The 12,262-nt window shown below is 40.6% G+C and overlaps 1 protein-coding gene across 9 annotated transcripts in view; it reads left to right on the top strand.

Moving 5' to 3' along the window:
• RALGAPA2 (Ral GTPase activating protein catalytic subunit alpha 2) overlaps positions 1–12,262 on the top strand; it is a 222,355-nt gene that overhangs the window by 64,228 nt on the left and 145,865 nt on the right. For all 9 annotated transcript variants that reach the window (XR_014222286.1, XM_082234139.1, XM_082234143.1 and 6 more), the window contains 5 exons: positions 767–861; positions 1,735–1,813; positions 1,954–2,130; positions 10,685–10,878; positions 12,150–12,248. Coding sequence is in view for 8 of the 9 variants with exons in the window: in XM_082234139.1 (XP_082090265.1) it covers positions 767–861; positions 1,735–1,813; positions 1,954–2,130; positions 10,685–10,878; positions 12,150–12,248 (644 nt within the window). In the remaining variant the exon portion in view is untranslated. The remainder of the gene's footprint in view (positions 1–766; positions 862–1,734; positions 1,814–1,953; positions 2,131–10,684; positions 10,879–12,149; positions 12,249–12,262) is intronic.

A 12,262-nucleotide genomic window follows, 5' to 3' on the forward strand; every position in this document is an offset into this window, starting at 1 on the left:
CCCCGCATAGAGCGAATTACGGTAATCAAGCCTGGAGATGACCGTCGCAGGATTATGTAGGGATTAAAGCAATGGATAACATCACAAGATTGTTGGATTCTCTGAGCTTCAGCCCAATCTCAATGTACAGGAGGTGCCCAATGGCACTAGACAACACAAAAGAGTTGTTGTAAATCATTTGAAGCTACATGACAATTTTGGATTTCTTCATTGATTGCTGAGGGCAGCTCTCTTTCATCCCCGAAAACATTTATAAATAGTGTAAGCAAAGACTTGCAGAGGGTTAAACTAGATGGACTTCCAGCTCTACAATTTTATGATTCTATGAAATATTATCCGATATAATGGATAATGATGACAATGGCAAGGTTCTCCCCACCATTTTCTCTTTTTATCATCTCTCCTCCATTCCCAGCCCCTCAATTTCATTGCCACTCCTACCCAAGCTTCTGTGCTGTCCCTCAATAGTTGGCCAGCATTCCATACCCACTGAGCATAGTTAATCCTCATTGGTCGGTTTTCATTACTCTCCCCCACCTCCATTAGGGTTTTCCACCCTAAATAGCTTTTTGTACTTAAGCAAACTTTGGATTGCCAGGGTATGCTAATATCTTGTGCATGAGGATTGAAATTAGTATAAAATAGTCTAAGTGCATAGCTGACGCAATGGCTTGATTAGCGTGTCATATTTATTTGTTAACTGATAATCCCAATATTTGAATGAAGTATTTTTTAAAGAATTAAAATATTACTTTCCATTTCACAGTTAGAAAAACAGAAAGCTCACAGAACTTAACTTTGGATGCTGAATGTGTTCAAGGAACTGAGAGGTGCATGAACAAGGAAAGTACAGCCCAAGAAGTAAGTTTTAATGTGCATTAAAAAGTAAAGGTACAGTGGGGCCTCGCAAGACGAAATTAATTCATTCTGCGAGTTTTGTCGTCTTGTGATTTTTTTCGTCTTGCAAAGCACGGTGTCGGGAAAGTTTTGGAAAAGCTTCAAAAATCACCAAAGTCTTTAAAAACCTCAAAAAAGGCTACCACACCGCGTTCTATGAGTTGCTCCTCGAAGTCAAGTCACAACTGTATTAACGGTGTTAAGAAAAAGGAAACAAACTGGCAAGACGTTTCCGTCTTGCGAAGCAAGCCCATAGGGAAAATCGTCTTGCGAAGCGACTCAAAAAACCAAAAACCCTTTCGTCTAGCGAGTTTTTTGTCTTGCGAGGCATTCGTCTTACGAGGTACCACTGTACCCCTGTTTGGGCCATAAGAAACAATCCTTATTAGGGCAATGTCTTCATTAAGTCAACCAAAATAGCACAAAATAGTGTGCATGATTTTGAGTTCACCAGAGCTCTTGGTCTCCTGACTTTCCCAACAATTAGTGTTGCTGTTGATTACCAAGAGGAGGAGGGGGAGGGCAGCAGGAGCACCACACAGTGTGACACAGCAGTGAAGCCAAGCCAACGCTCCCAACACTGTGCCTACAACCACCCACACAGCCCCACCAGCTGCTACTGCTGCCACGCATACACTCAATCCCCTGCCCAACTCACAGAAAGGGAGAAGAAGCTGGTGCTAGCAAAACTGCTGTCCTCCAAATAATGTGTTCCAGCCCTTAATCTGCAAGTGTTTTGAGCAGTTATCTGGAAGTACATGCCTCCATTAATTTGAGACAATTTGATAAGAAAATAAATTGTAGTCCAAACAATTTCCTGTATTTTTTCCCACACAGGCAAGCAACCCTCCATCTCAATTAGATCTCAAAGCAGACATGCAACAATCACATGGAAATCCCAGAGAAGGAGAACAGAGTGAGTTTCAGTAAAAGAGGTGTTTATTGCTTTGCTGGTGATTTGTGGTACAATATGCTGGTGTCACCATTGCGTATACATATGTTTTTAAAATGTCTTCTTTCAAATGACTGTTTTACTCATCACTTTTGGCTATGTAGGTGAAAGTGTTAGCAGTGATACCTCCATTGGATACAATAATGAAGTAGATATCACATTAGCTCCCTGGCAAGCATGTGAAGAAAACCCTGATGTCAATATCCCAGCTGATATTTGTGTTGATCCTGATGCGTGCCAGTGGTTGCATCTGAGTCCTTCAGGTGTCACAAATTTAACAGGTATGTATGCTCAAGGAAGTGTGTTGTGTGTCTGTGTGGTGGTTTGTATAAAACACACACACATCACAAATATGTACACCCATGTATGGTTTCTTGAGTTGATAATGTTAGACTTCATAAAATGTACAGTTTTAGAAAGCCAAACTCTTTGGAGCAGGAATTTGTGTGGCAGAAGGTAAGTTATATATATTAATGAAAAGTGTACTGGGGAAGGGTAAATCACATTAGGCTTTCTGTAAGAGCACTCTTTTGCTCTAGGAATCAGTTTGAGAAATTACTGCCCTTATGCAAAATGTGTATAGGTAAAGGGAGATACTAGACATGCTTATTCCTTCCATGCACGTTGAAGTTGGTATTTTCACCACCCCACCCATCTTTGCTGAATTTCTCAGTACCCTATTTAGGGGCTCACCCCAGTCCTCCTCTTCCTAGATACTTGGGGGGAAGCAGGCCCAAGAAGGTTTCTACCTGTTCCATATTATCAAATTAATGAGTATTTTTCAAAAAGATCTATTAAAAGGTTTCATGGACCAAAGTTCCAACTTTGATTTTTTGTTTTGTTTTTTGAATTTGCATTTTATTTATTTGTTAACATTCTTATATTACATTGGTAAACGTTGTCATATTACATTATAGGACTTACTATAATATAATTTCCAATATGTATACAAAAATATATACAAATTTTATATACCTAGAAAGAAAATGAAACAAAAAAAAGAAAAAGAAAGAAAGAACAAAGAGAACAAACAAAAACAATTTCCCCCCAAAAGCATATACGTACCAACACACTAGACTTCCTGTGTTTCCCGTTGTATATTCCTTTTTTACAAATGAATGTACTCTTATTATTGTATATTTCTTTACATATTATCTAATACATTCCTATATCAATATGTGCTCTTAGTCTTATTTCTCAACTCAATCTCACTCCAACGTCAATCAAATGCTAGCATAGATAGTGAACCTTTACTGTATTTTTGAACATATGTTTTATATCTATCCCACTTTTCCATAATTTTTTGTTTTGAATTTCTTCTCAGGGTATTTGTAAACTGCGCCATTTCAGCAAATTCTTGTAGCTTGTAATGCCAGTCCGTTATTGTCGGGGCTTCTTGTTCCTTCCACCCCTTTGCCACCAAAGTCTGAGCTGTGGCCCTTGCATGTAAGAATACCTCCCTAAAGGCCTTCGGGATGTCCCTGCCACAACAATGCTTAACAGAAATGCCTCTGGTCTTTTTAAAAAAGTTATTCTAAACATTTTTTTTCAACTCCTCGTAAATTAAGCCCCAGAACACTTTGATCTTTGTACATGTCCACCATATATGATACATATGATACATGTCGCCATTACTCCTACCACACCTCCAACAAGTATTTGCTAAATTTTTATACATCTTCGATAGTCTTGAGGGGGTGAGATACCATCTGTGCTGCATCTTTAACATATTTTCTTTGATGTTATAACACGCCTTAAATTTCATATTTGTTCTCCAAACTCTTCCCATTCGGCCATCATTATTGGACGTCCAATGTCCTGTGCCCATCTAATCATTGTTGCCTTAACCTCCTCCTCCTTAAACCAAAGTTCCAACTTTGAAAAGATTTTGCTTGAAGGAAGAGAAAAACTGATTTCAAAAATGTATAAACTACTACTAGAATGGGAGGTGAAATGGTGAAGTAAGAAATGATAAAATAGGCTAAATATTTAGAACATAATATAGAAATGAATGTCTGGGAAAAGTTGTGGAAAGTAGGCATGAAATTCACTGCTTGCCATGCTTTAAAAGAAAAATATATGAAAATGATGTTTACATTATATTTAACACCTAATAAACTATCTAAAATGTATAAGACATTTTCTAATAACTGCTGGAAATGTAAACAAGCAGACGGTTCTTTTTTCATATGTGGTGGACTTGTAAAAAAAGGTAGGCTATTTTGGGAAATAATATATGAAGAGATAAGAAAGATGTTTAAAAAACCTGAAGCTTTTCTCCTAGGGATGATACGGATAAAAATTACAAAAAGGGTGGTTAAGTTGTTTATGTATTTAACCAAAGCAGCTATTATTTACCAAATTTTGTGCTCAGAATTGGAAAGACATAGAAGTTCCCACTAAAGAAGAACGGAGAAGTAAAATAATGGACTATGCTGAATTAGCAAAGCTAACAGCTAAAATAAGAAAATTTAATGATGACTCTTTTTTAAAGAATGGAAGCCCTTTTTGAACTATTTGAAGAAATTTTACAATATGAAGAACCTGCAACCAGGTTTCAAACTATGAGCAACAGAAAGAATTCAAGATTATTATGTTATGATTATGATAAAATAGAGTGATGATAGCTTGCAGCAAAGGGTGGGGGAGAGAATAACAACAGAAAATGGGTTAGGAAATAGAAAATAGAAAATTTTTTTTATAATGTGTATTGGAATTTTGTTTGTATTTTTTTTTAAAAAAAAACTTATTAAAAATATTATAAAAAGAAGGTTCCTACCTGGAAGAAGAAATTAAGGGAAGCCACATTTCCACCCATAAGATCAGGTCATTAGGAACTGCTTAGACTATCAAAGAGGAAATTAAGAGGAAGGGTTCAGAAACAAAAGGTAGTAATAAGGTAGTAATAGGATCCACGGTGGTGAGGAGATCTAAGGTGCTGAGATCTGGCATAAGAGTCTTGTTGTGATCATTTGCTCATGCATCTCATGCATGAGTGAAGGATTTTCTCTCAACTCCAGAACAGGATCCTGTGTACATCTGCCTAGGGTGGCAGTATTCATGGCAGATGCCACCATGGGTACATCACAATTTTCAGCATGCTCCATGGTGGCAGGTGTCATGGCACACAGTACCTTATTGCTTAAACAGTGGTAAGCAGACTTCTTCCCTAATCAACCTCTCCATAGTGTTTTTCCATGGATCAATGGTATTCGACGAAGAAACACTCAAAGACTTTCTTCTTGACTCTAAAGATAAAAGAAAAGTTATCGTAACCCAACAGGAGGAACGGTGCTTCTCCGACAAATCAGTCATTTGTCACTACAGGCAGCAAGGCAGACCGAAGGAACTCAAGCCAAAACAAACCTGAAACCAGCCATGTTTTTCTCCAAAAGGTCAACAGGGAAACAAGTTCAACATCTCCACCCCTCCCAAGAACCCCCCAAGACACCAATGATGCCATTAGCAATCAAGTTGGGAAGTTGCCTAAAAGCATTCATACACATTTGGCAGCACTCAATGATGGCTCAATGGGTCCTATGGTGACTGCATAGAATTCATCATTCACCCTCAAGCTCAGTTCATCACTCCTCTCTGCACCCCCGTCCAAATGCCAGATTGTGAGGGAATGTGTCCAGCATCTCATCAGTATGGCCGCAATAGAGCCAGTACCTGCAGAAGAACACTTGTTAGGCATCTATTCAATTTTCTTTGTAGTTCTCGAAAAAGATCGCAAAGCCTGGAGGGCAGTACTCAGTCTGAAATATCTCAACAGCTGAGTGATCTACCCCCCAAAATCCAGATGAATTCCCTAGGACGTATCAAGCAGTCCCTTCATCTCAATGACTGCATGATTTCCATAGACTTACAGGATGCATACCTTCACATTCCTATTCAGCCCAAGTACCACAAGTGTCTTCGACTCTTCATTGGCCCACACCAGGCATAGGCAAACTCGACCCTCCAGGTGTTTTGGGACTACAACTCCCATCATCCCTAGCTAAGGACCGATGGTCAGGGATGATGGCAGTTGTAGTACCAAAACATCTGGAGGGCCAAGTTTGCCTATGCCTGGCCCTCACCATTCAGGGCCCTCCTGTTCAGATTGGCCTGATCTCTGAGAGTCTTCATGAAGACAATAGTTGCCCTGGTGACTCACCTCCCCCTCTAGGGCAACCACATCTTCAGAACACTATGAGGACCCGCCAAACTCACAGATTCCTCATCAACAAGGATAACAGCCAACTCCTCCTCATACATATTGGTGCACTGGTAGATACTACCCAGGGCCTGGTAGTCCTTTCAATCAAGGCAGCAACTAAGCTCCTGATGTCCTCCAATAGGATGGACATCATACTGCTGGCTTGTATCCTGGATCTATACATATCAGCCTCACAAGTCATTCTGTGGGCCAAGCTTCATGTGAGACCACTCCAGTGGTTCCTCCTTCTACACCAGTGGTCACATTCACAGCAAGCACCACTATGTCTTGATCCCTCCACAGCTATGAGAGACCATGTTCTGGTGGACAAGGGATGCTAACCCATGGAAAGGAATCCCCCTCAGAGGTCCCCTAAAGATCACCATAACATTGGATGCCAGCCTGCAAGGCTGGGGGATGCATTGCGAGGGGTGACTGTTCCAGGCAGACTGGACACCCGTCGATTCACACAGCACATCATCAACTGGCTTGACCTTAAAGCAGTATGTCTGGCCACTCAGCCCTTTTTCCACAGCATGCCCATCTATTGCATCCTAATCAGAATGGACAACACAAATGTTCACTCCTATATCAACAGGGAAGGTGGGACCAAATCAGCAGATCTACAGCAGGAGATCACCTTATTCCTACTCTGGGCGGAGAACCAACTCTCCTAAGTGTCTCAGTAGGAGACGTCCAACACACAAGACAACTGGTTGAGCTGCACCAGACTGGACTGCTTCTGTTTGGGAGCAATATATTTTCCTACCTGTGTACATTCACTCTTGAGCCACATAGCTGTTCTAGACACGCTAGAGACTCCTTATGGTCCTCCCTATGTAATAGACAAAAGCTCTCAGAAGGTTGGTGCTCTGAGGAGGGTAAGACAATTCTTGACCTTTATTGTCTGAGTTGTGCTGCTGGTATCATAACTGTACAGTGGTGCCCTGCAAGACGAATGCCTCGCAAGACGGAAAACCTGCTAGATGAAAGGGTTTTCCGTTTTTGAGCTGCTTCGCAAGACGATTTTCCCTATGGGCTTGCTTTGCAAGACGAAAACGTCTTGCGAGTGTTCCGATTTTTTTTTTGCTTCCCCCCCTTTTTCTAAGCCGCTAATAGCCTTTTAGCCCCTAATCCGCTAAGCCTTTAATAGCCACTAATAGCGCTAATCCGCTAAGCCACTAATAGGGTTGCTTCGCAAGACGAAAAAACCGCTAGACGAAGAGACTCGCGGAATGGATTAATTTCGTCTTGCGAGGCACCACTGTATTGGATATGTTGCTTTTGTAGCACTAGAGGGTGCTGAATACCCACTAATTTCAAGTCTTTAGCTTGTAAGCCTAAAGGCAGGGTCTGTATACAGTTCGTTTTTGTAAGCTGCTATGGGAGACAATTTGGCCAAGAACCAGAGTGGAAAAATGTTTTAAATAGATAAGTAAGCAAGTCTGAGAAATTTTCTGACAAATAAGTGCAGCAGTAGAAAAACAAGCTGTTCTGCTCTTCAAGATTTCCTGTGCTTTTTGTTCTAGTAAGTACTGTAGCTGTGATGAAGTCAGTTTTATTGCCCCTTGTTATCTGTGTGGCTTTTGATTTCTTCTTGAATAACATTAATTTTGTGTTAGAAATGTAAGTGTTGATGTGAGTGAAAATGTACTCCTAAAGAGATGTGTGCCTTTTGAGAACAAATTGTTTTGTGTTAATCACTTTGCTTTTGAGTGAACAAGTCATGTTAAATAGGACATGTGCTGGAAATTATTATAGGCTGAAATTATTATAGGATGAAAATGGGTAGTTGGAGTCATATGTGCCAAACCTTCAATAACATACCTCCGGTTGTGAACAGGATCCATTCCAGAGGTCCAGCCGCATCCCGAGGTTTTTGCAACCTGAGGAGAAGTGGTAGACCACTTTGCGCATGTGCGTGGGGGAAAAACACTTCCAGGTTTGCCGCTTTCACAACCTGAAGTTTACGTTACCTGAGGGTACCTGAGGGTAACGTAACCCGAGCTGCTGCTGTACTGATTTCATTGACAATGCTGAACACTCAGAAGGAAGGCTTAATGGGGAAACTTGATTAATTTCACAAATTGACCATTATCACACATTTATGTAATTGTCAGGACAAATAAAGTCCATCATTATTATACCCATACTGCATGGAGCAGGACTGTGGCTGCAAAGTAATCCAGTTTTATAATACCCACTTTTTGAAGGAAGAAGGTTAGTTGTGGCTGATAATGCAGTGTAGATAACCTGCCATTTTGGAGTGGGAGAGTTGGCTTTTTTTAGGGAAATGTAGTGGGGAGGGGGCTGTGAAGATAGTAGCAGCAGTGCAGTTAATTAAGGGCTAGAGGAGGCGACAAAAGGCAGGGAAATAACAGAGGGTTTCAGTGGTGTGTAGAGGAGACAGACAGGTGCCAGGTCCACCTGTAGAGGGACAGCAGGTTCACCTGTTGAGAACCAACAGCAAGTAGACTTGGAATATAATTTTCTCCAAAGCCTGGTCTACTTAGGCCTCTTCACCTCTCAGTCGCTATATCTAATATTTATTATTTATTTATTACATGTACCTTTTTCTTCCATGGAACTCAATGTGGTGTATATTTTTCTCCTTCCTATTTCATCCTCACAACAACCCTGTGAATTAGGTTAGGCTAAGAGATGGCGACTGGCCCCCAGGGAGCTTCCTGGCTGAGATTTGAACCCTGGTCTCCCAGATCCAACACTCATAACCATTAGGCACACTGGCTCTCTATATCTACCAGAAATGTGTATCTGTTTCCAGATGCTATTTATTTATTTATTATGGTAATTTTTATTAGTTTTTCAATTACAATAATCCAATAATAGCCTCATTATAACAATGCCAAATTATAATACAATTCCTAATACAAATCATTCAAATATCAAATTATATAATTTAGGTGGGCCACCCACATGCTAGAATTGATGGTGATTTACTTTGTTTCTGCGTTCCAAAATCTTATTGGTTTCAATCACATTCCCGTCATAATAGTAATCCTTTATACAACAGCTGCAATATTTATAACTTCGATTTGTGTTGATACATTAAGTAATTTACAAGTGAACATCTCATACTGTATCATTGTTCTTCCTGTGTGTGACATTTATTCTGTCCATGATGTTTCTTCCTGTCCTTGTATGTCAATCTTTCCCCAGTTGTTGCTGCAATCTGTCATTCCTTGAGCAGACCTGATACCCCAATGTTGCTCCAGAAATTTCTCCCTTACTCAATCCCTTCCAGATTTCATACTCGCAAAATGATAATTAACACAGTCCAATTAAATTTCTCCCTCACTCAGTCCCGTGCTTCTTTGTTTTGCAACTTTAGCAATAGCTGCAAAGTCACTCTATCCCAGTCAGTAACCTGTTTTCGCCATTTTTCCTCCCAGCCTAGGAAGAGGAGTGATTTGTTATACTGCCGGTGCCCTTGGCAAGTTTCCAGGCTCCTTTCATTCCTGTGTTCAGCCAAAGATAAATAGCACATACCTTTCAGATTCCATACTCACAAAGTGATAATTAGCATAGTCCAATTAAATTAAATTCTTAGTCCTTTTAATGTTAATTGAGTTTTTTGCCCACACAGTTCTGTTTAATGTTGTATTCCATATCTGCAGTCCAGTTTCCTCTTTCTTCACTTGCTCTTTGTAGAAATTGATTTAACATTCCAGGGAGGGTTGCTGAATCATAAATGTAAAAAAGAAAACTTTATATAAAGAAGCTGTAGGCTCCCCTCCCCCCCCACTGTCTTTTACACATCTTTCAAATTCAAACCTTAAAGACCTTGTAGCTGCTTCAGTTCCGCAGTTTATGATCTCATCTCTTCTAGAACGCGTCTGTACATTAGTCCAAAATAAACTAATTAACAGAAGAACCTCTGCTTCTTGATGGCGGGTAGGAGGGTTATTGACAGGCGGAGTGCTTTTGCACTCAGCACCTCCCTGCCTCCCACATTCCATGCCAGAGTGAGAGAGGTACCTAGACAAACTGCGAGTGAAGGCCTTTCCCCCTGACCCTGGAGGGAACTTGCAAGGATAATTACCTGCAATTATCCTTGTTTTTTCTTCACCAACAATCTCCCACTGTCGTGGGAGCTGTCTCCTTTAAGGCACCGGAACTGGAAGCCTAAGTATTTATTTATTTGGAGTATTTATTCCCACCACCACCCCAAAAAGCAGCCTGCAAATGCCTGTGATTTCCAGCATTCCATCCCACATTAGCATAAGCAGGAAAGGAGCTAATTCTTTCTTTTTAAAGCTATTTTAAAATGCTTGCAGGAAGCTAACGTACAGTTTCTTCCTAAGTAACTGTATGGAGAAAAATATGGTTGCCCCGTATGCCTGGTAGCAGTAGGATCTGGAGAGGAGTAAAGCAGCCACAGCCTTTTGCATACACACATGCTTGCTCATTGTTGCTTAAGCCATAGTTTGACTTAGTGTTACATGTGCATCAGACCACTGGTCATCCAGCCTGCAGTGGCAAAGATCCTGTTTGGAAGGTGGGATGTTTTTATTCACACTGAGATGCACCAGCCCTCCTGTACGAAAGTCCTCCTTTTAGGACACACTTGGGTATTTTGCTAGTAATTAATAACAAATAATTTTCTCTTCTAGACAGCAGTGAGTTTCTTGCTGATGATTGCAGTATAATTGCTGGTGGGAATCTCATAGGCTGGCATCCTGATTCTGCTGCTGTGTTATGGCGAAGAATATTGGGAATTCTTGGAGATGTGAACAGTATCCAGTGTCCTAAAATACACGCCAGAGTTTTTGAGTATCTCTTTGCACTATGGTACAAATTAGCAAAGGTAAGGTTTGCTACTATAGACTTTGTCTAATGGAGAGTTAGTAGACTAATGTGAAATGCTAAAATAAATAGAACAGGAAATACCGTAACTGTTTAATCTGTGGACTCAGATAGATTGGTAAAGAAAAAGCATTTTATATGTGTTATATGGGTGGCGCTGTGGGTTAAACTACAGAGCCTAGGGCTTGCCAATCAGAAGGTTGGCAGTTTGAATCCCTGCGACAGGGTGAGCTCCCGTTGCTCGTTCCCTGCTCCTGCCAACCTAGCAGTTCGAAAGCATGTCAAAGGTAAGTGGCGTTTCCGTGCGCTGCTCTGGTTCGCCAGAAGCGGCTTAGTCCTGCTGGCCACATGACCCGGAAGCTGTACGCCGGCTCCCTCGGCCAGTAAAGCGAGATGAGCACTGCAACCCCAGAGTCGACCACGACTGGGCCTAACAGTCGGGTCCTTTACCTTTTTATATGTATTATAACACTGTGGCACCAGATGGCATTGTAGAGTTCCATTTTTGCCAAAACAATTTCTCATACAAAGTTTACAATGCGTTTTTCGGAAATGCTTATTTGATGTGTCTAGATCCAGCCTGTCTAAAATCTTATGAATATTGTATGTTAAATGTTTAAAAGCTTATTTTCAACTACCCATTGAGACCATAGTGAAGATTTTAATATTTAAACAGATGAATGGTGCTGGGATGAAGTGTGCTTGTAAATAATGTTCCCAACTGTACCAACCCTAATTTGTAAGCCCTCAAAAATTCAATAATGTTTCCGTTGTTTTGAGATAGGAAGGAAATTTGTACAAAAGTTATCTGTTCAAATTAGTTGGACTATAGTAACAAATTCCATACTAATCAGAAACTGAGATTAGCAAGCTCATGATTCAGAGTGCTGTGTAACCCAGGGAAGCCCCACTATATACCTCAGGAGGTAAGAACATAAGAAGAGCCCTAGTGAATGAGACTCGAGGCTTGTCTAGCCCATCATCCTGTTCTCACAGGGGTCAACCAAATACTGTGGGCATCCTGCAAGGCAACCTGATAACCTATTGGGACTTTCCAAAGGGAAGGAGAAGCATTACAACAGCCGCTTCAGTTTCAAACTTCATGCATCACAGATTATTGATGAGAAAAGGGCCTTCTTTAGTTTGGGATTTTCCAAAACAATCAGAAAAGAAAGTGTGAGATCCTATCTGAAGAGGTTAAGAAGGAAAAGCTATTCACTTTAGCTCATCAATATTGTGTATGTCTTACTATCTATCTATCTATTTATTTAGATAAGGGACAATCTTGCTATCAGTCTGGATAACCAATCCACTCCCTCTCCTCCTACTTTAATTCCTCCACTCAGAATATTTGCATCGTGGTTGTTCAAGGTAAGTTTTTCATG

This window comes from Podarcis vaucheri (assembly GCF_965113315.1).
Source record: "Podarcis vaucheri genome assembly, chromosome: 8".
Taxonomy (NCBI): domain Eukaryota; kingdom Metazoa; phylum Chordata; class Lepidosauria; order Squamata; family Lacertidae; genus Podarcis; species Podarcis vaucheri.